This window comes from Sardina pilchardus, chromosome 24, assembly GCF_963854185.1.
Source record: "Sardina pilchardus chromosome 24, fSarPil1.1, whole genome shotgun sequence".
Lineage (NCBI taxonomy): Eukaryota > Metazoa > Chordata > Actinopteri > Clupeiformes > Clupeidae > Sardina > Sardina pilchardus.
The window spans coordinates 6139313-6161054 of NC_085017.1; the positions used below are offsets into that span (position 1 = coordinate 6139313).

Sequence of the window (21742 nt, forward strand, 5' to 3'; positions counted from 1 at the left end):
AAGCTGAAACAATATCCAGTGGTGCTCCTCCTGTCATTTTTGTCAGCTGCCCAATCAGCGTCACTATACGCCTCAAGCTGTAGGTTTTTCTCACATTTCCTGTAGTGTAATTCCTGATTCATAGTACCCTTTAAATATCTCAGTAAATGTTTCGCAGCAGTCCAATGCTGTTGCTTTGGTTCTGCCAGGTGTTGTGATAGTTTACTAACTATCCAACTCAAGTCGGGCCTAGTACAGGTCATGATGTATATCAAGCTACCCACTATCTCTCTGTAACCTGTGGAATCAATTACATCACCATCATTGTCAAAATGTAATTTCTGTTCAGATGGGGTGGGTCTCGGCTTGCATTCAGACTAGTGGTGGGCCGTTATCGGCGTTAACGTGCTGCGTTATCGTGCAACTCTTATCGGGCGATAAAATAAATATCGGCGTTAATCTATTCTCAAAGTTGGGCTGGGAGCTGGGTCTATACCACGCAAGCTATGATCACTTTCACCTTGATATCTTAGCGCGAACGCCAATGTTTAAGAGTGCGCCTGAAAAAAGTCTAGGTCGCACTGGTGCACCTGACGCTGCTCGGGTGCTTTCTTTCACAAGTTGTCATTGTAGACTATGCGTGCAACTTTACCAAACAGTAACCAATGATACATCCTCCCAACATGGACGATAAGCTCAGACCCCTCCCGAATGGCACCTGATCGCTCATTCCTAATAGAAGTAACCCCCCTCTCCTTGGCCCACTTTCTCTCCCTCTCCCTCACTCTCCCGTGCGCGCTCAATGGACACTCGCGAGTCGCGACCCGCCCCTCGACATGCACATTTAATCCAAATAAAACATTCACTATCGTGAAAGAAATGATGCATATAGAAGACGTTAGCTAAATTAATATAAATTCCGGTTAGCATCATTGCTGCAACTCTTACATTCAAGTCACTCTTGCATGAGTTGGATGATAATCTCAATACCAATGTTTTCCAACTCCAAAACTCGAAAGGAGAAAAAGTATTAGCCCACATTGAAACTTACAGTAAACACACGTGGGGAAACTGAGCAGTCCAACTAGTAAACTATGATAAACTAGCCAACTATGCTAGGCTTTGTTTACATTTTGAGGTTTCAAGCAGACAGCTGAATTAAAGAGGCAGAGTTGTAGATATAGTAGGCTGCAATATGCATAAAGTGTGCCGTCATGAATATCAGACATTTCAGTATGTAGAATAGGCTTATATAAATAATTTTGTAAAGAAAAAAATCTTTTATTGTGTTTCAAGCTTTTTCTAGACTTTGTGTTGTTAAAAAATCATTATATGAAAGGACGGCAATAAAAAGGGGACCTTTTAGCGTTAAAGGCGATGCAATGAAAAATGTGGGTGCACCTAAATTTTGCGCTGGTGCACCTAAAATTAATCTAGATTAATCTAGATTAATTTCAAGATTACAGTGAGATTAATCTAGATTAACAAAATTAATCTATGCCCACCTCTAATTCAGACATTCCAAATCTGGCTAACATTTTCTCAATGTGTCTCCTCTGTGTCATTTTGATTTCTCCATCTGTGTAGGTAAAATCAATACCTAGGAAGTGTTTAAGTGGACCCATATCCTTCATCTTAAACCTTCTCTCCAGCATTTCTTTCACATCTCTGAGTATTGTGTTGTCACTGGCTGCTATGATTAAATCATCAACCCACACTAACAGTATGACTTTCCCGTTCCCAGATTCCCTGGTGTAGACACAATGGTCAGCATCATTCTGTACAAAACCATTTCCCGTTAGGTGATCATGCAGCAACTTATTCCAGTTGCGACCGGACTGTTTTAACCCATACAAAGACTTGTTGAGTTTACACACAAGATGTTCACCTGTTTTTGACTTGACCTCAAAACCTTCGGGTTGCTCCATATATACCTCACAGTCCATGGGAGCATGCAAGTAGGCAGTCTTTACATCCATTTGGTGAAGGATAAAATCCTCCTGCACGGCTACCTGCATCAATGCTCGGACAGAGGTCATATTGGCAGTGGGTGAAAAAGTCTCTTTGTAGTCAATCCCTTCCACCTGACCGTACCCCTTTGCCACATATCTGGCTTTACAAGTCTCAGATCCATCTGGGCCTTCTTTCACTGCATATACCCAGCGGCCTCCCACTGCTTGTTTACCCCGTGGCAGTGGTGTCAAAGTGAAAGTTTCATTCTCAGTTAAGGATTGCATCTCTTCTTTCATCGCATCACCCCACAACTTTGATTTTCCTGAATTAATTGCCTCACTAAATGTTTTAGGTACACCATAGGTCACTCTGTAGAAATAATCCACATTTTCTGTTTCATCATCACACTCTGCTTTACATTGGTACTCTTTCAGATATTCAGGGGCCTTTCTCTCCCTCATTCTCACAGGATACCTCTGTTCTATCTGCTCTTTCTCTGTACCATCTGTCTGAGTTGGGCCTGCCTCAGTGGTCTCCTCACTAGGCTCTCTAGTCTCCTCAGACTGTCCCTGATCTTTGCTCACTACCTGTGGTGTTGCATCTCCATAGCTCTCTGTATCATCCTCTATGTCATAACTGGTCTGCGTCTGGCTATCTGCGCTGCCTTTAGTGATCATTTTCACTAGCCTATGTTTTAGGACTTTTCCTGTCTCCGGGTAGTAGATGTTGTAAGCTGGGCTATACTTATCGTAGCCGACAAAGATCCCTTTGTCACACCTAGTATCCAGCTTCTTTTTGTCCTGCTTATACGTATAGCATTCAGATCCGAATATCTTCATATTAGACAGGTTTGGTGTTTTCCCTGTGAAAACATAGTAAGGTGTCTGCTCTAGACGCTTACTGTAACACCTGTTGCGAATCTGAGCTGCTGTTTGCACTGCGTATGTCCACAATTGCTTTGGGAGGTTACTCTCCAATAGCATACATCGTGCCATCTCGAATAAGGTTCTCCATCCTCTTTCGGCCGTCCCATTCTGATGGGGTGAGTAGGGTGCACTTGTCTCATGCCTTATCCCATTACTCCTAAGTAAGGACTGAAACTCCTGTCCGGTAAATTCTGTACCGTTGTCACTCCTTATACACTTAATCTTTCCATAGGGAGCTACATCTGCTATGAATTTCTCTGTAGCTTGCGCTGTATAGCTTTTTGCCTTCAGAAAGTAGGGAAAAATCATTCCGCTGTAATCATCAGTAAATGCTATTGCATACCTGTATCCATCTTTATCTGCTGGCTCTATAGGGCCGCACAAGTCTGTGTGCACTAGCTCAAGTATGGCTGTAGCCTTTGCATCTGCCTGTCTGTTTCGGCTTTGTGTGAATTTGCCCTGTGTACATATTTCACAATTTTGGTTTGACTTATCATTTTTGCCCTTAATAGACATCCCTTCAACAACATTTTCCAACTTTGCAATGTCATCAAAATTGCAATGACCTAGTATTTTGTGCCACGTTTGCATATCATGACAACCATACACTTCATCAACATTTTCACTCTCGACTGTGCTAAGGTAATACAGCCTACCATACACATCCATTTTGAATTTTGTACCGTCCCTGTTGACCAGCCAGTCATCGCCATCTTTAAATCGGACCTCTGCGCCGTTGCCTGTCGCTGCCTTGACAGAAAAGATGTTCTGCGGGAACGATGGAATGTAGAGGGCCTGCTTGAGTCTCGTTCTCACGCGTCGCCCCTCGCTGTCCAGCAAGTAGACCTCGGCGTCTCCCCTCATCTTCGCCATTCCGCTCACCTTGCTTCCGTCGGCCAGCTCGATCATGTGGTCCTCCGGTCTGAAGCTCTTGTCCACCGTTTTGAACTTGGTGGCGTCGTTGATCATGTGCGATGTGGCCCCGCAGTCAACCATGAGCCCTCTCTTGTTTTCACCTTGCACTTGACAGTCACTCAACCTGAAGCAAAATGACGACTGTGCATCTGTCGGTTCATCCGCTTTCTTGAGTTGGTCACGACCTCGGCCGCGTCCACGACTGCGCCCTCTTCCTCTCTGTGGTGTGTCCCAAGCTCGATCCTCTCTCCTCTGTTGTGCGTCGTTGGGACATGCTCGGGCCATGTGCCCTCGCTTGCCGCACGCGTAGCACTCCACCTCGGCCATGTCCACCTTCTTTCCACGAACTCTACCGCGCGCTTTGGTTGCCCCACTTGTTCTCATCACGTTGTCCTCGGTCACGTCTCCTCTTCCATATTTCTCAGTACTTTCATAGCTGCGCAGTTTACTTTTAAACTCGCCAAAAATCATGGCTTCATCTGCCTGTGTCACGTGCACAACGAATGGTTTGTAGGACTCCGGTAGCCCTTTCACCACCATAGCAATCATAAGTCCATCACTAATTCGTTCGTCTGCTCGTGTTAATGACGTGAAAATAGTCTCTGCTCGAATTATATATTCGGTAATTGTCTCGTCGCTAGCTTTGCAGAGTGAGGACAGTTCACAATACAGACTCACGACTCGTGGCTTGTCTTTGCCAACGTAATGCCTTCGAAGAATCTCCAACGCTTTCCTTCCGTCTCGTTCGGCTTCTCTCATAACCAACGATAAACTTTTGTTGTCCAATACTAGCACAAGTTCCGCATAAGCCTCACCATTCTTTGCCTCGTCTTCGGCGAGAGCTGCTTCGTCCTCATCGTCGATTTCAGGCGTCTCTGTGATGGTCTCCCTGAGACTACGGAGCTCCATGTGCGCGAGGAACCTTGTTTCCCAAAGTTCATAACTTTTCTCTTCGCCGTCGAATAAAAGTCTGCTCCATCTGTGACCCAAGTGACTGGGCCCATAACCTGTAGGGATATTTGCCATCCCTGCACAGCAGCACTTGCGTTTTACTTAGGTAACACAGTGAACAACTTTACTGACTGCTAGCTTAGCAAAAGAGAAACACACTCGGACAACATCTTCTCTGTTGGCTGTCTTTCTTCACTGCTTGCAACTAACTCAGCCGTTTATTCAAAAACACATATAAAGCATGGTAGTGGTGCGCGTGCACCTGCATTGGCACTGACGTCATCACGTCATACACATTGATTGGATGCTGATTAACATGGCTTTGCCCATATAACAAAATATGCTTAACGGGCTACTTAATGCAAAATGATGAAGATGCAGAGCGGGCCAATCAAACTATTTGACCGGGAGAAGTAGTGCAAATCAAAGAATAGAGAGTTGGTGGAATGTGATGAGGAAAGAGGACATTAAGCACTACATCCAGATGTTTGGCGAACTTAAAGACGAGGGTTTATTCGCCGGTGACTTTCTAGACAAGGCACTCATCCAGCTGTGTTTCAGAGCGTTCGCATTCAGCGCATACAAAAACTCACTATTAGCGCTGTCTTAGTACATCTGGCCCATAGACTCATACGATAAATTGAGCCCATATGGAATCTACTCAAACGGGTGCATAGATGGCTTCAGCAGGGAAATTATGTGGCTCAGAGCTGCATTTACAAATAGTGACCCTCGTGTTAGGAGCTACAGAGGCCATAGAGAAGATTGGTTACCCGACACCGATGCGCAAGGACATGGGGACAGAGTTCTTCGCGATATGCAAGGGCACTTAGGTCAAAATGATGAAGATATGATATGAAGAAATTATAACTCATGTTCTGAAACACAGCTGGATGAGTGCCTTGTCTAGGAAGTCACCAGCGAATAAACCCTCGTTTTTAAGTTCGCCAAACATCTGGATGTATGTCCTCTCTCCTCATCACACCCCACCAACTCTCTATTCTTTGATTTGCACTACTTCTCCCGTCAAACAGCTTGATCGGCCCGCTCTGCTATCTTCATCATTTTGCATTAAGTACACTTGCATATCGCGAAGAACCACATTCTCTGTCCCCGTGTCCGTGCGCGTCAGTGTCGGGTAGCCACCAACTATAACACGAGGGTCACTATTTGTAAGTGCAGCTCTGAGCCACATCATTTTCCTGCTGAAGCCGTCTATGCACCCGTTAGCAGATTTCATATGGGCTCAATGTATCGTATGAGTCTATGTGCCATACGAAACTGGGTCCGAGAAGTAGCCTGTCTTCTTCTCAGGCGTCGCCAGCGGCGACACTAGAATCCTTAAGGGTCGTGTTCACTAAGAATGATGCGCACAGCTCTCTTCTCACCCGCAAGCCATTCTCTAGACATTTTTGTGCATCCAATGATACCTATGAAACTTCCCGGGACCTTGGAGTTGGCCCAAAATAAAAATCAATAACGGGACCTAAGTCATCATAGCCACGGCAGCGAAGACCGCTTGTTCGCAACACTTACAACCATGCTGAGTTACTAAAGTTGCCAGTAGGCTATTGCTTTGTGTGACATACTGTACATAACCCATGGTAAACCCTTAGTAGATCTATGTCTTGACTCTTTCACAATGCCTCAAACTGACCCAAGGCCTAGTTGTCACAACTGCAACAGCAAATTGGATAGTGCTCATCATGTTCTAACTTATGCACGTTATAAGCTATAAATCATGGGCACGTTTTTTTAAAGAACGAGCTCTCGATTTGTTTTAATTGAGAGCTCGATTTTGTAATTCGAGGGCTCGATTTTATAAAACGAGGGCATGATTTAATGAAAACGAATGCACGATTTATACAAATCATGCTCACGTTTTTATCTAATCGTGCGCCCATTTTAAGAAAAACTAAAACGAGTGCACATTTTAGATTAACGAGACCACGATGTAGTACTGTGAGCGCACGTTTAAGGAAAACGGGCGCATGACGTAATGAAACGAGAGCACGCTCTACTTAAACGAGTGCACGATTTAATAAAATGAGAGCTCGATTTTGCAAAGTGAGCGCACGTTTTCCTCCTTCCCCAAAATATATTGCCGTGAGCCCTCTCGGGCTCCGTAGAAAACAGTAGGCAGCAATATTAATGTAGAATTACAGGTTGATGTAAATAAAATTGTTGATATTTGTAATTTTTTTATTTACAACTTTTCTAGAGATATGTTATAGAGGAAGTGAAGTTTCCCTTGTAGTCTTAAAGCAGCTGCTAAGGACAGCCACCACTTGTCTTTCTTTCTTTCTTTCTTTCTCTTTCTTTCTTTTTTTCTTCCACTCCTTGTTCTTGTCTTCTCATTGCTCTCTCTGTAGATTCTAGCTTTAACCCTCCCTTATGTGTTAGTCTCCTATAACCTTTATGAAGCCAATTTGATGGTTCACAAACTAGTAGGAGAATTGTTCACCTAGCATAGCCATACAGAACAGCTGTAGCGAGTAGCATAACGTTCACCTAGCATAGCCATACAGCACAGCTGTAGCGAGTCACTAATGAGGGAACCAGAAATGCAACTTCAAGAGTAGCAGCCCAAAGACATCTCGCGAGAATTGGGAGACATTGCCAGCAGATATAGCTATGTGGAGATGTTAGTTTTTGTCTGATGTTAATCTTTCACCTGTACAACAAAAACATTTGCATTGTTTACAGGGGAACAAGTAACAGCGGCAGAGCAAAATGTAACTATCACAACTAGAGGGTGTTCAACAATCACCAAAAATATGTGAAACTGCATAGTAACCTTTAAGAGCATTTATAATTTCACTTCTCTATTCAAATCCAAGGTCAGACAGTTCTTCAGACACCTTTGGTTCCAAAAACATCCAGACACAAGAGTGAGAACATCTGCTCTGGCTTGGACCTCTCTCTGTTTTTATTCCATGATTCCAGATTATTCCAGATTATTCCAGATTTATTCCATGTGCTTCTCTGAAGTCTCTAAAACCAGTTGAAAACAATTTTGAGTTGTTTTGACAGGTATCGTGTCATCATGTTTTTTTAAGAATTCCATCTGGTTTGTCCAGATTTTTGCTCCACAGTAGTTTCCCTTTCAATAGCCACCAACTAATCAGAATCTTACTTTAAAATCCAGTCAAGTCTTTGTCTTCTCCATGTCCAGGTACGGTATCGATGTTTCAAGCCTCATTATGGACTTAACAACAAAATGATTGTTGCATGTTTATCAGTTATCATTTAGCTGTGCAATGTTTCAGATTGTTTAGATAAATAGATAGAATGTGTAATGTCACAGGTATGTTTCGCTTTCGCTAAGTTTTGAACAAAAGTTTGTGGTCAAGGCAAAAATACAGTAATCCAGATGTAAAACAGCCTCTGTGTATAAGATAGAGAGATAAAAGTTCATAGTCAAAATAAGACTTTGTGATGTAGGTTCACGATCAAGGTAAGCGCTTAATATTTTCCACATGTATGTCTATGTTCCTCCAGCCATGATTATGTTAGAGATGTGTATGTTGTTATTAATGATTACACACTGGAGTACCTTAACAAATTGAAAAGCACATGCAAAAATGGCATTTGTCGCCACAAAACACATCTTTCAAATTGATGTAGACACTGATGATACTTCAACCAATGTTTCATGTTGTGTCGAGCCTTCTTAGTGTTTTAAAAGAAGCGGCTTTGAGATAATCATGTATCATAGTAGTGGCCCTGCCATTCCCATTCAAGACACAGCTTGACACAAAAATGACAACATGGACAAGCTTAAAAGTGACACTTTTTACATAATTGTGTTTTTAAACTAAAGTTTGACTCGGATTCATTTACAAAAACACCCTAGGATGCATTTTGGTGAGTTATCCTTCAATATCGGAACTGTTGTCCATAGCCTATGCCATGAAAAATGCTTTCTTCAAAAAATGCAGAATTCACTGCATGTCCTCGGAACCTATCACAAGGATCCCTGTTTGTCAGAACTTAGCTGTACATGATTTCAAGAGATGATTCAGCAGTGTTTTGGTAATGTTGTAAGTTGTATGTTTTATTGTTAGAGATTTCATCAGTAATTCTACATACAGTAATCATCACATTTAATCACATACATGTACACGTCACCATACCTAGATTGGCATGCTTTTTATTTCAGTAAGCCTAATAGCTGATTTGATTTGCATTGAGAGATGATCTTATGGACAGTACCCCATACCAATCATAAGGTATGGTGAAGGGAACAGTATGTGATGATGGGCTATTTTAATTCCAAAGGCCAAGGGAAATGTATCATGCCTGCCTCTATGGGAATTTAGGGGTATGCTCCCTGTATTTGAAGAACATTTATTTATTTACGATACATTGTTGTCCTTAAACTAAAGGTTGGATTTTTTCCTTGTTTTTTATTATTATTATTATTATTATTATTATTATTACTAAGGCATTACGTTCAATGTCTGTTTTTTGTCAACTTTGACATGTGTATGGACTGGGTATGTAAACTTATGAGCGTAACTGTAAATGTCCTCCTGTCTGTATTTTGACCTAAATATCTCCCTGTCATTTTCAGGTCTCTAAATCATCTCAAAGATGACTTTGAATCAGCTCATATTACTGATTTTTGGAGTTAACGCTTATTCCACCTACTTTGGCCGAGTCTGGCTATTGATATATGTGTATAGAGTTGTGATCTACATTATATCTGCCCAGTACGTGTGGATCGGTTATTTTGAGTGCAACACTGCCCAGCCAGGTTGTGGCAAAGTCTGCTATGATCACCACTTCCCCATCTCCCCCAGCCTGTTATGGGCCCTGCAGCTTGTTGCCATCACCTGTCCCTCTCTGCTGGTACGGTGCTACATGAAGGAACGCATACAGAAAAAACGAAGGAACACCAACAGCCACAGGGGGGCGCACCCGAATGAGAAGAAGAAGCAGCACAGCTTGTGGTGCATGAACCTGATCAGCCTGGTTCTGAGGGCTGCTTTGGACGTGGGCTTCCTTTACCTCCTCTATCACATCTACGATGGCTACGTCATACCCAGGCTCGCCAAGTGTGCGCTGTGGCCATGTCCAAACGTCGTGGACTGTTACATTTCACATCCCACTGCAAAGACGATCTTCTCACTCTTAATGGTGGTGATGGCGTGCGTCTGCATTGTCTTGTGCTTCTGTGAGATTATCTACCTGATCAGTCTGAAGATCATCAGGTGGAACAAGAAGGAAAACCAGCAGACGTATGCTGACAGTCATGAGCTCGGCGAGCTGGTACTGCCCAGGACCGACCCGACCGCTTCCAAAGCCCTGTCCAGAACCTCGTCCAGAACCTCGGTCCAAAACCCCCACAGCCCGACCATCTCTGAAACAAAACAGCCATTTGTATAGGCCACACACACACACACACACACACACACACACACACACACACACTGTAGTGGTTAAGGAGCTGGGCTAGTGTGCAGTAGCCTGAAAGTTGTCGGTTCAACTTAACTGTCGAGGCCCAATTGCAAACCTACCACCGCATATGTATGTATAACACTGTTTTAGTAAATATGATACATGTTAAATTGTTGTAACAATAACATTGCAACTTGTAAATGATTACACAAACAGCTTAAGTAAAATACAAGCTAATTAATTCACAGCTAATTTCTTAAGAGATACTGCTATGTAGGTAGCTTAGCTTGATGTATTCATAAATGGTGTATTATTAGTTTAAAGGGACATTGTGTAAGATTTCCTATTGTTTGTTACCAAAATCAACATTTCCCATTCATAAATGTGGCCTCATTCATGTTTAATTGCCACTACCACCAATTAGAAGCATTCCTATTAGCTCAGAAGTCCTCATTTAAATATTCATACTTTGGGTCGACCCTGCATTTACATGCGCCATTTTAAAATACTGGTGGCCAGCTAGGGACATACTGTATGCGATATACAGCTCCGTTTTTGACGTCTGAATACAGAGACCATACCTCGGATCCATCCGCTGAATTTCCTACATTCAGCAATGTAAGTTATGAACCAATTTTCTATAAGCCATATGTCTATCTAACATTCCAACACTGAAATTGTGTTTTTCCAACAAAACAAATAAAATAACTTTGTTTGTGATTGGTCACTGTCTCAGCAATGCCCTTTGGTTTAGTGCACAGCCACGTAAAAGGCTTTCTAGACCCACAGACAGTTGATCTGTGATCTGTCCCTTGTTTATGTGAGTGGTTTGTGTTGTATGTTGTGTTATGCTCTTCACCTCTGCAAATGAATTGTCCCATTGGGTTGAAGTTGAAGTTGAAAGTAAAGCTTTTGATTAAATGACTAATTCGGAACCAGCTTTGATAACCTCATGATAGGCCTATAGTTAAAGTGTAACTTCACCCCATAACTCCACCCACTTCACATTTCTGAAAAAGGCTTTCAAAATGGGCAGGACGTTCTGAAATTTGGAAGGTAGTGCAGCACTGCTGCAGCCAATCAGCCATGGTGATTTCGTGTCAATCTGGGAATGAGTGCTTGCTTATCACCAGGGGGTCAGGATTTGACTGATTAGCTTCGCCGATTAGCAAAGCACTTCCTCATCGCCATTTTCCAGAAATACATCATGTCCGGTGCCGTTTTACCTGCTTTTTACTCATGCTGATTGGTGGCTGTTCCACTCTCAGCTCATGCACGAGCTTAGTGTGGGCACGAGCTCTCCTTCTGTACCTTACGTCAATCGGTAACCTGGCACTTAATTGGCTAAGTAAAACGGCACTGGAAACAAGCCCCTTGAAACGCCATGTTGAAGCCTGAAAAAATCGTTCAATTTTGGCACTTTTCACTAGCCTAGCATTCCCATTGAAATGAATGGGGGCGGGACTTGTTCACTTTCTCCAGTTCTTATAATACCTCCATGCTTATCACAGGTAGGCTAATCAGGGCAGCAGGTGTTGGGGCGTTTCATTCCTAATTTGTAACGACCCGGTGACGTAGTCTCGGTAGAAAAGTGCAGGACTACGTCAGCATTCCAATAGCATTTTGGACCAAAATGCCATGGCATGTTTCAACATGTAGAGGGCGCGGAGAGCTATATCTCCAATACAAAATCATACGAAATGTTACTTTTCTCGGGAAACACGATTTTTGTCAATATTAAACCTGGTAAAAGTGTAGTTCACCACTTATGAGTATTTTCAATCAATCAACAGCTCAAAAAACATATTTTAGGGTACAGTTACACTTTAACCTTGCATTCAGTTGCAATATCTGTTAAATTAGGTAAAATTATGCAGGCCTGGAGTGGTTAATCGGAGCTTCGGGAGGATTCCGTGAAAGGGATATTCCAATATTTGGGGAATTACACTCGTTTTCCACATTCACTTGAGTTAAACAATTGATTTTTACCTTAGTCCAGTACATCGAGCCGTTCTCCGAGTCTGGCGATACCAGTTTTAGCTCCAGCCTAGCATAGATCTCTTAATCTGATTAGACCGTTAGCATCTTGCCTGCTACCATCATGTCTAAGATTCGCAGTCATTTTCCTATTTAATACCTGTCTCCTCTCAAGTTAGAAAGTGTAATAAGACCAACGGAAAATGAAACATGGCGATTTTCTGGGCTGATTTGACATGAAACTATACTCTCATTCCAGTGTGATAATCAAGGAAAACCATGGGGGCACAGCAGTACAATGATATCATGCAGCACTTGAAAATAGTCCCTGTAGGCTAACTTTCAGCAACAATGTTGAGCTGCAGCAGAGGTGACTGCATATTACGCCTGAATGAGAGTAAAAAATATTGATATATGAATATTTTAAGTATCTATTTCAAGACTTACAATATCAGTTACAGTAATCAACCAACAATGAAATCAATGAAACAAATAAAATCTGTTGACAAATGAAAACTTAGATGTATACTAGATGCATAGCGGTACACAATATGACTGCCACTCAGTTCTGCACATCATCTTCACAAAAATAAATGACGCGTGTCAACTTTGCTGTTCTCCTGTTTGTACAATTTATATGCATATACAGTACTGTATCTCGTACTCCTGCATCTGATGTGTATATAAATGATTGTGCGGATATGTGAGTTTACTTTTGTGTGTGTGTGTGTGTGTGTGCAGGGCTGGAGTGGGGCCTCTTTTCAGCCCGGGAATTTCAGGCTCAATACCGGCCCACTTTTTCCATGGTAGTGGAAATTGGATCAATTAAGCAACAGTTCAGCTCTTACTGTCCTGTATTTTTTCCATTCAATACCAATAATGTAGGTTAAATAATAATCTGAGAAGTTAACATATTGCACTATCCCACGGTTGATAAATTAACAAAAGCAGAAATAAATGAATAAAGCATTTCAAACTTATTCCACTCTTCAACATAAAGGCATATTGAACTAATGTTTACAGTTCAAATCACAGTAGGCTTCAAAGTTACACTGTGAATGGCAACGGCATCTATAGGAGCGGACATCCAGGTGACCGATGGACGTAAAATGTATCCAAACTCACATTCTCTGTTTAGCCTAATTGCTCACAGATCACACATAATTCACAGATATCGTGGAAGAGCTGGACTTGAGCTTTCAAAAGATATTAGCTGTGCTGTGAGAAACTTAACGAAACCTAACGAAAATTAACGTTGCTTACATTCAGTTTAATCATAGGCTATTTCCACTGTGCACACAGAGCTTCATCCACCTCCACACCCATTACTCTCGGTGGTAGCCTATATCTCCCAAACTCCAGTCAACATATAGCTAACCATATATCAAAATAAACAGCAGACCTTATCGGACCCAAGGATATCAAGCATTCCTCTGTACAATACGCTGATCCCGAGTAATCCGGTTTTGAAATTGCAGCATAACATGTTATCTAACTTCGGGCTAAATTATTATATTAAGCTTCCATTCTAATAGCAGCTCAAAATAATGAACTTGCTTTCTAAATCAAATAATCAAAAGAGCTGCTTTGGTCCGCAACTGGTTTAGAGATCACCCACTCTTCACTGTACTCAACCTCCTCTCATACTCTCCATTCTATTCACTACGGCTACGCGCACGCATGCATGAACGCACACACACACACACACACACATAAATATACTCTCTCTCTCATGCACACACACACACAGACAAGCACAGACACACACATGAGCACACGCACATACAGTACTTGATGACACAGCTATCCTGATTGTTTTCTAAGAAACAACAGGGTCTCAACTTTCCAATGAAGTCATTGATTATAGGCCAAAGTATGTAGGCCCTCTTAAGTACATGATGTGCAATGCCGGGCAAAAAAAAACAAAAAAAACAATTGGAGCTGGGTTTTTTTTTTCTTTTTTTGCTCAACAGAAAATAAATCAGGTCTGAAGAACAATTCAGAGTTCAGAGAGAAGTCACCAGAGGGAGGAACACAAATCTTGGCAGGATGCGATGGGTCAAGGCCTGGGTGTAGCTTGTCCCGCTGGACAAGTATAAAAAGGGCCCCTTCACTGGAGCTCTGATGTGCTCTCTCAACGTTCCCTCTCTTGGACTTTGGATTTTGCAGATTGAGAGCAAGAGGATTTTTATTTGGTATTTTAATTAATGAAGTCAGAACTCTAACCTTTGGTTAGGTATATTTTGTTAAAAAAGCAGCCGAGTCTTTTTCCGTGTCTTTTGCCTCCCCTGTGTCAACGAGAACATCGAATCTCTTGCAAAAGGTCCACACCTACAGAGGGGAGCAAGCTATAAGCTGGTAAGTTGTTTGTTGGAGGGCTTACTTTCTAAAACACTTGTAGAATTCTAGGGTATTCTTACTGTACTTCTGATATGTTCATATGTTAGCCATAGAATATGTGTGTGAGGGTACTGTATACCATTGTGCATTAGTTTCTCTGTCTCCAAAAAGGCTGATTTTAATCCCTTATTATTTCATAATTAAAATTATAGGTGAACTCCTCATGAAATTACTTTTGAATCCTTCTCAGGAGAAAGTTTATATTACCTATTTTCTTTGTGACAACCCTTAATTACATTTGCTATATGTTTTAAACTTTACAGGATCGGTAACTGTACATTTGGTTAGCTCTTGATGTGACTATGATAAATATATTTTCTTTCACATACTGATAGTAGTAACCATAGTCACAGTCTAGCTGCCACAAAAAAACAAAACAATATCTCCATCGATTGCAGGTGATAGGGTTAATACATATCTTTTGACCCTATTAACCCTTATGTTGTCCTTGGGGTCAATTTGACCCCAAGCAGTGTTTAACATCATAAAATATATGGTTCACTTTTTTTGTTTTGCTTCAAGTTTCATGACTTTTCCTTATTTGAAGGGTACAACAGAGTAAACATGAAATTTGCACAAAAATATGTTTCCAATGTCCTGTAAAAAAAATAGTTACGTTGGTGGTATTGGGGTCAATTTGACCCCATTTTTATGAAACATGATGAAAATGAATATTTGACAAATTATGGATATTATTATTGTAATAGTATGAGAACATGTAGCTATTATCATTATTTCATATACAAGTACATATTACATATAAGTTATTTTGGCAGGTCTGAAAAAGTCCAAAAAGTCAGCCTTTGGGCTGTTGACACTGGATTGGCCATATTGCCAGTCAGGGTTCCAGGGTTCATAAAGGGGTGTGGGGGGATTGTTTTGTAGGGCTTTTGATAGTGGTTATTACACTCTTGTTAAGTACCTACCACAAAAAAAAATTGGGTAAAAAAAATAATTTTAATCATTTTTGAGAGTTTTTTGTAGCTGGGGTCAAATTGACCCCAAGGACAACGAACGTCGTAAGATTTTAGGCCAACATGAGGGTTAAAATAAGGAGGCTCTGCTTGAGATTTAACAAAGCAGAGCCTACTAAATCATTTGTACTTGTTGACCCCAGACTCCTGATTAAGGATCTGGTTCAAATACAAATGGAGATAGCCTCTCTTTTGCACCAGTCCTTTCTTACAGCCTAAACCCATTGAAAAGGGGACCTTGCAACAGACACATACTGTACTGTAGATACTCTCATGGCAAACGCATACACACACCACTCTTTTTGTAAAGTAAGAGGCTCGCAGAATTCAAAGTGCAACACACACACACCTGGAGTAGGCGTCTCAACTGTGACTGGTGTAATCACCAGAGTAGACACAACATGCAATACTACCCAGAGATTGGCATGGTTTTATTTCAGTTAGCCTAATAGCTTGGTTTGATTTGCATTGAATGATGATCTCATGGAAAGTAGCCTACCCCATGTCGATCGTGAGATATGGTGAAGGGGATGTGATGATGTGGGGCTATTTTAATTCCAAAGGCCAAGGGAACTTTATCATGCATGCATCTATTGGAATTTGACATAGGGGTATGGACATTACTGTATTTTAAGGAAGAGCATTTATTTATTTACAATACTGTACATTATTCATTCACAAAGAAAATTGTTGCCCTTAAAGGTTGGATTTCCCTATTCTTTTGTTTTGTTTTGTTTTAATTAAGGCATAAGATCAATTTCGAAAAGGAGGTTTTTTTTTCCATTCCTGTTTTTAGTCAACTTCAGCATGCGTATACAGGGTATGTAACCTTATGAACACAACTGTAAATGTTTTCCTGTCTTTTTAACCTAAATATCTTCCTGTCATTTCCAGGTGTCTAAATCATCTCTAAGATGACTTTGAATCAGCTCATATTACTGATTTTTGGAGTTAACGCGTATTCCACCTACTTTGGCCGAGTCTGGCTATTGGTATATGTGTATAGAGTTGTGATCTACATTATATCTGCCCAGTACGTGTGGATCGATCATTTTGAGTGCTTCTCCGACCAGAAAGGCTGCGACAAGGCCTGCTATGATCACCACTTCCCCATCTCCCCCAGCCTGTTATGGGCCCTGCAGCTTGTTGCCATCACCGGTCCTTCTCTGCTGGTACGGTGCTACATGAAGGAACATACAGAAAAAACGCAAGGATACCAACAGCCACAGGGGGGCGCACTTGAATGAGAAGAAGAAGCAGCGCAGCTTGTGGTGCATGAACCTGATCAGCCTGGTTCTGAGGGCTGCTTTGGACGTGGGCTTCCTCTTTATCCTCCACTACATCTACGATGGCTCCCACATGCCCAAGTCCTTCGTGTGTACTCAGTCGCCGTGTCCGCACACCGTGGAATGTTACATCTTACATCCCACCGCAAAGAAGATTGTCATGCTGTTAATGATGACGTTGGCGGTCGTCTGCATCGTTTTGTGCGTCTGTGAGATTATCTACCTGATGTGCCAGAAGATCATCAGGCGGAACAAGAACCACCAGCAGATGTCTGCAGACACTCTAGAACTCTAGACACGCTGGAACTGCCCAGGACAGACCCGACCGCTTCCAGAACCTCAGTCCAAAAACCCGCACAGCCCGACCATCTCTGAAGCTCAACGGACACACACACACACACACACACACACACATACACACACCCCGTCAAGCAACCGTGGCAGCCTCAGGTCCTTCATCCATACAGTGAAAGCCAAATTGACAGCTTCTAAAATATCTGTAAAATGTATGTTCTTGTGAATATAATACATTCATGTTTGGTCTTGAATTAGCCTAATACGTGTAATGCAGGCAACAGTCTGATCATGGTTTCATTGCAATCTAATGTATTTGTACATAGTTGTAAACTAAGAACTAAAGTAGAGAATTTTAGGTGATTGACGCACTTACATCACACCCACAGCGGAGTCGGGGGTGACCTGGATGAATGATGAAGTTTGAGATATTTCTCACCTCAGTCTCTCTCTTCTCTCTTCTCTTCTTCTCTGCTCTCACGCTGACCTCTTGGGCTCTCTACTCCTCTCTCCCTTTCTCTCTTTCTTTCTTTATGGTTTGTTATTTTCTTATTTGATACACATTGTTTTATCTGGTGTATTGGCATTCTAACTTGGTAACGTGTTAAGTTCAAGTGTGTTGTTTCTTTGAGGTTAAGTTTACTTGTTCCTTTTTTTTTTTGTTGAAGGATATTTCCTGAAATGATATTACTTTACATTTACCATTATGGCTTAATGCCTATCATAAATGGTTAATTTACCCACCAGTTTGCATATCTCTAAAGTCTAGTGTGCCATGCCATACTCTGCCATAGTTAACAAACTAGTTATTTGGTTATTAGAGGTACAAGTTATTCATCTTATGGAGTCAGATAAATCATGTTTTTTCTCCTAATAACTTTACCATTTAACTCCACATACCTATTGATCCATTGTTCTTCACGCATTTAATGGGAGAAAGCCCGACGTGTTTCAGTGGCATGTTTGGGATACATTTTCACCCTTTTACATTTACACCTACAGTGTACAGACACGCACACGCATCCGCACACACACACACACACACACACACACACACATATGCATATGTGCGCACGCGCACACACGCATGCGCACACACACACACACACACACACACACACACACACACACACACTCACATGTCTATATATGTGTTACAGTGTACATGTTATACATATGAATAGAATGCCATGGATGGGATAGGGTTCGGAGGTGGTGGGGAGTGAGGGGGTGGGCTGTCACTGGTATTGGTATTGTTCTGTAGGGATGGGTGACCGCCACAGGGAAGAAGCTTCCTCTGAACCTGCTGGTCCAGGTGCGCAGAGACCTATAACTATAAAGTTATTGTGAGCTAAGAGCTAGAACAGTTCACAGGACAACGACATGGCTCTGTGGCGGCCATTTTGGACGTTTTCAGAAAGGGAAACAGGATCTCATATTATCCACACAGAATGCCCAAAAACACCTAGTTTATTTTTATTGAACGATGACTATTCTTTAGACCTAAGTATCACTCAACGGCGAACTCTATATGCTGGATTGACAGCCGCCAAAAAAAACATTCTAAAACATTGGTTCAATCCTTTACTATCCAACTCTAACTGGCTCTCAGACTTCAAATACATTGCCCTACTAGAACGCTCCACAGCAAGAGTGAATAAAGCTAAGCCTTGCACCATTACCTCTTGGAACACTGTTTTGGAAGAACTGTCTGAAAAATTGCAAGTGTCTATGTTAATTTGATTTTGCCACATTATCATTATCACTTTATTATTATTTTTATTTCTCTCATTATTATTATTATTAGATCTTATGAGCTCACTTTCCCTGCTGTATATAGTTTTCTTTTGATGTCTGACATTTTTATACTCAATAAAAATTGTTGATCACAAAAAAAGAAAGGGAAACGGGAGTTAGTGTGTGATGCAGTCACAATCCATATCCACAGTTTTGATGCAAAGCTGAATAGCCACTTTCTCTCCTCCTTCCTCAAAAGTCAAATATAGTTCACATTCACACTCACCTCATCACAATGAGTTCTTAAAGGACTTTACTAAACTAATTCTATAAGCTACAGCCCGGCCAGTCACCTCTCTCCTCTGAGATGATGGCGATATTTGAAGACACCTCTCCTCTTTCACACCAAGCCCCCCTCTCTCTTCTCTCTTTTTTTCTTACCAAGCCCCTCTCCTCTCTCTCTCTTTCTTACCAAGCCCCTCACTCTCTTCTCTCTCTCTTCTTCATTCTTTGTCTCCTCCATTTGTTCATGTTGTTTCCTTCCTGTCTTAGTCTGTATTCTATCTCCTCTCTTTTATTGAATACAGGGCGTGCCCATGTTAGGAGGAGGAAAAGAAAGAATTAACAAGAGAGAGGAGTTATAATCCACCCTTCATAGGAATGCTTGAGAATCCACAGTCTCCCTGCCGTGCTTATTTTCATCTAAGTCCTTAATCATAGGAGATCAGTGTGTCCACAGACCTCAACAGTCACTAACAGGTCTGATTGCATCGCCTCTTGCATCCAGACGGTGATACGGATCACTCCCAAAATTAATTGTTTCTTCCTTGGATCATTTCAGACCTTCCCTGAACATTTCATTGAAATCCATCTCTAACTTTTGTTGTTATCTTGCAAAATAGCAAACAAAGAAACAGACAGACAGACCCTGACGACCCTGTTTGGAGGCAGAGAAGAAGGCTATTCGGAACAGATGTGTTTTAAGCAGGGTTTTGAAGGTGGAACGTTTGTGTACAAGTGCACAGTGCAAGTGACAGGGTATTCCTGGCATCCATGGAGTGAATCCTGGAATGGGGAGGAGATGGGCATCTGTGGAGCACAGTGTGTGGGATGGTGTGTATGGCATTAGGAGATTTGAGTGTGTGGACGGTGTGTATGGCGCTAAGATATTTGAGTGTGTGGACAGTGTGTGGGGTTCGGAGATTTGAGTGTGTGGACGGTGAATAGCGTTAAGAGATTTGAAAGATAAGGAGGGGCCAGGTTGTGGAGAGATTTATGTACAAGCAGAATGATTTTGATTTGGATGTGGTATTGAACTGGGAGCCCATGTAGCTGCTGGAGGATGGGGGTGATGTGATCCCATGGCCTAGTACAGCTGAGCACTCTGGCAGCAGAGTTTGGAGCGTATTGTTTCATCTATTGGATGAGATGCCAATGAGTAGGTTGTTGCAGAATCTAACCTGGAGCTGATGAAATGAGTGAGTGAATGAGAGTCTTTGCGTCAGATGAGGTGAGAGAAAGACAGCGTTTAGAAATGCGTCTCAAGAGGAGGAGGGCTGTTTTGGTGATGTGTTGGGTTTGATGTGTGAACCAAAGGAGAGGGGAGAATCGACCATAAGACCAAGGCTCCTTAGCTCAGCAGAGATGGTGGTGGTGGTGGTGAAGTAAGCAGGAATGGTTTAGCTGAGAATGTGCCAGTGTCTTGGCTGGGTCATCATAGCATATTCAAAAGTTTCTAGAATCAAGATGAGTATGTCATCTTTATTCTTCCTCTTTCTCTTTTTGGTTTTGACGTGTCTGTCGTCTTGTTTTTCAAAATCAGTCCGGAGTGTTGGCTATGTGGCGCAGCCGGTTTTGAACCGATGGGGTTGAGTTCGGTCAGTTTTCAGCACAGACACAGAGAGAAACGGGAAATATCAAACACACACACACAAATACACACACACAGAAAGAGAGAAATGGTATGACAAAATTCTGCAGGCAAACTGTGTACTGCCTCTGTATAGCACAGCTCAGTCCATTAGAGAGATGAGGAAACTATACTTGATTATGTAAATGAATAACACACACATATAAACACACATGCACAGACACACATAAACACACACACACACACACACACACACACACAGAAGGAAAGAGAAACAGATACTGACGCATACAGACAGACAGTCAGACACGCACATACACAGACAGAGAGAGAGGGAGATAAACTGACAGAGACACAGTCACACACACACACACACACACACACACACACACACACACACACACTTAGGTGCATGTTCAGGCTGCCTAGACCACAGTCTGCACATCGCCCTCGCAGCTTTACTTCAGTTCATGTCGAATGTAATCCTAGCTTGAGGCCCATTTACAAATCTCCTCCAGCAAGACCGGCCATCTGAACAACTCGACTCCATCAGGGAGGTGCCTTCAGCTCATCAAGAAAGCTGTCTAGGGAGGGAGAGGTCTCTGACCTGGGATCAGTGATCGCATGACTCAGACCTGTTTATAAACACTAGCCTATATGTTTTAGTTCAAATGGAACTGGCAGTGGGAGCGGTTCTCAACAGCATTCTTGTGTGTGTGTGTGTGTGTGTGTGTGTGTGTGAGCTTGTACAAACTGGGGATGTTTTGTTTAAACGACATGACCACCACAAGGTTTACATTACTGTGCTAAGACGCAAGGAGATCTGGAGCCAGGCTGTGCAGCTGTGTGTGTGTGTGTGTGTGTGTGTGTGTGTGTGTGTGTGTGTGTGTGTGTGTGTATTTGTGTGTGCGTGCAGTTGTTGGGAGCCAAGATGAGGATCCTGATTGTGAACGTGGCGATCAAAGACGAATGCTCTGTCAGAACACTCTCAGTGTTGAGCAACGAGGTCGCCCCTGTGTGGTTTCCACGCACTACTGAAAAAGAAATAAAAAAACGGCGTCCAACAGAAGTGTTTCC

General features: G+C 42.1%; 1 protein-coding gene and 1 pseudogene across 1 annotated transcript; both read left to right on the forward strand.

The window, feature by feature from the left end:
- Nucleotides 1-7827: 7827 nt before the first annotated feature.
- LOC134073225 (gap junction beta-7 protein-like) lies at nucleotides 7828-10971 on the forward strand. Its single transcript, XM_062530245.1, has 2 exons — nucleotides 7828-7899; nucleotides 9301-10971. Exon 2 carries the CDS (start codon nucleotides 9321-9323, stop codon nucleotides 10113-10115), a length of 795 nt encoding a protein of 264 aa, XP_062386229.1. The 5' UTR covers nucleotides 7828-7899; nucleotides 9301-9320; the 3' UTR covers nucleotides 10116-10971.
- Nucleotides 10972-14285: 3314 nt separating this feature from the next.
- On the forward strand, nucleotides 14286-18080 carry LOC134073226 (gap junction beta-4 protein-like; annotated as a pseudogene).
- The last annotated feature ends 3662 nt before the right edge of the window (nucleotides 18081-21742 follow it).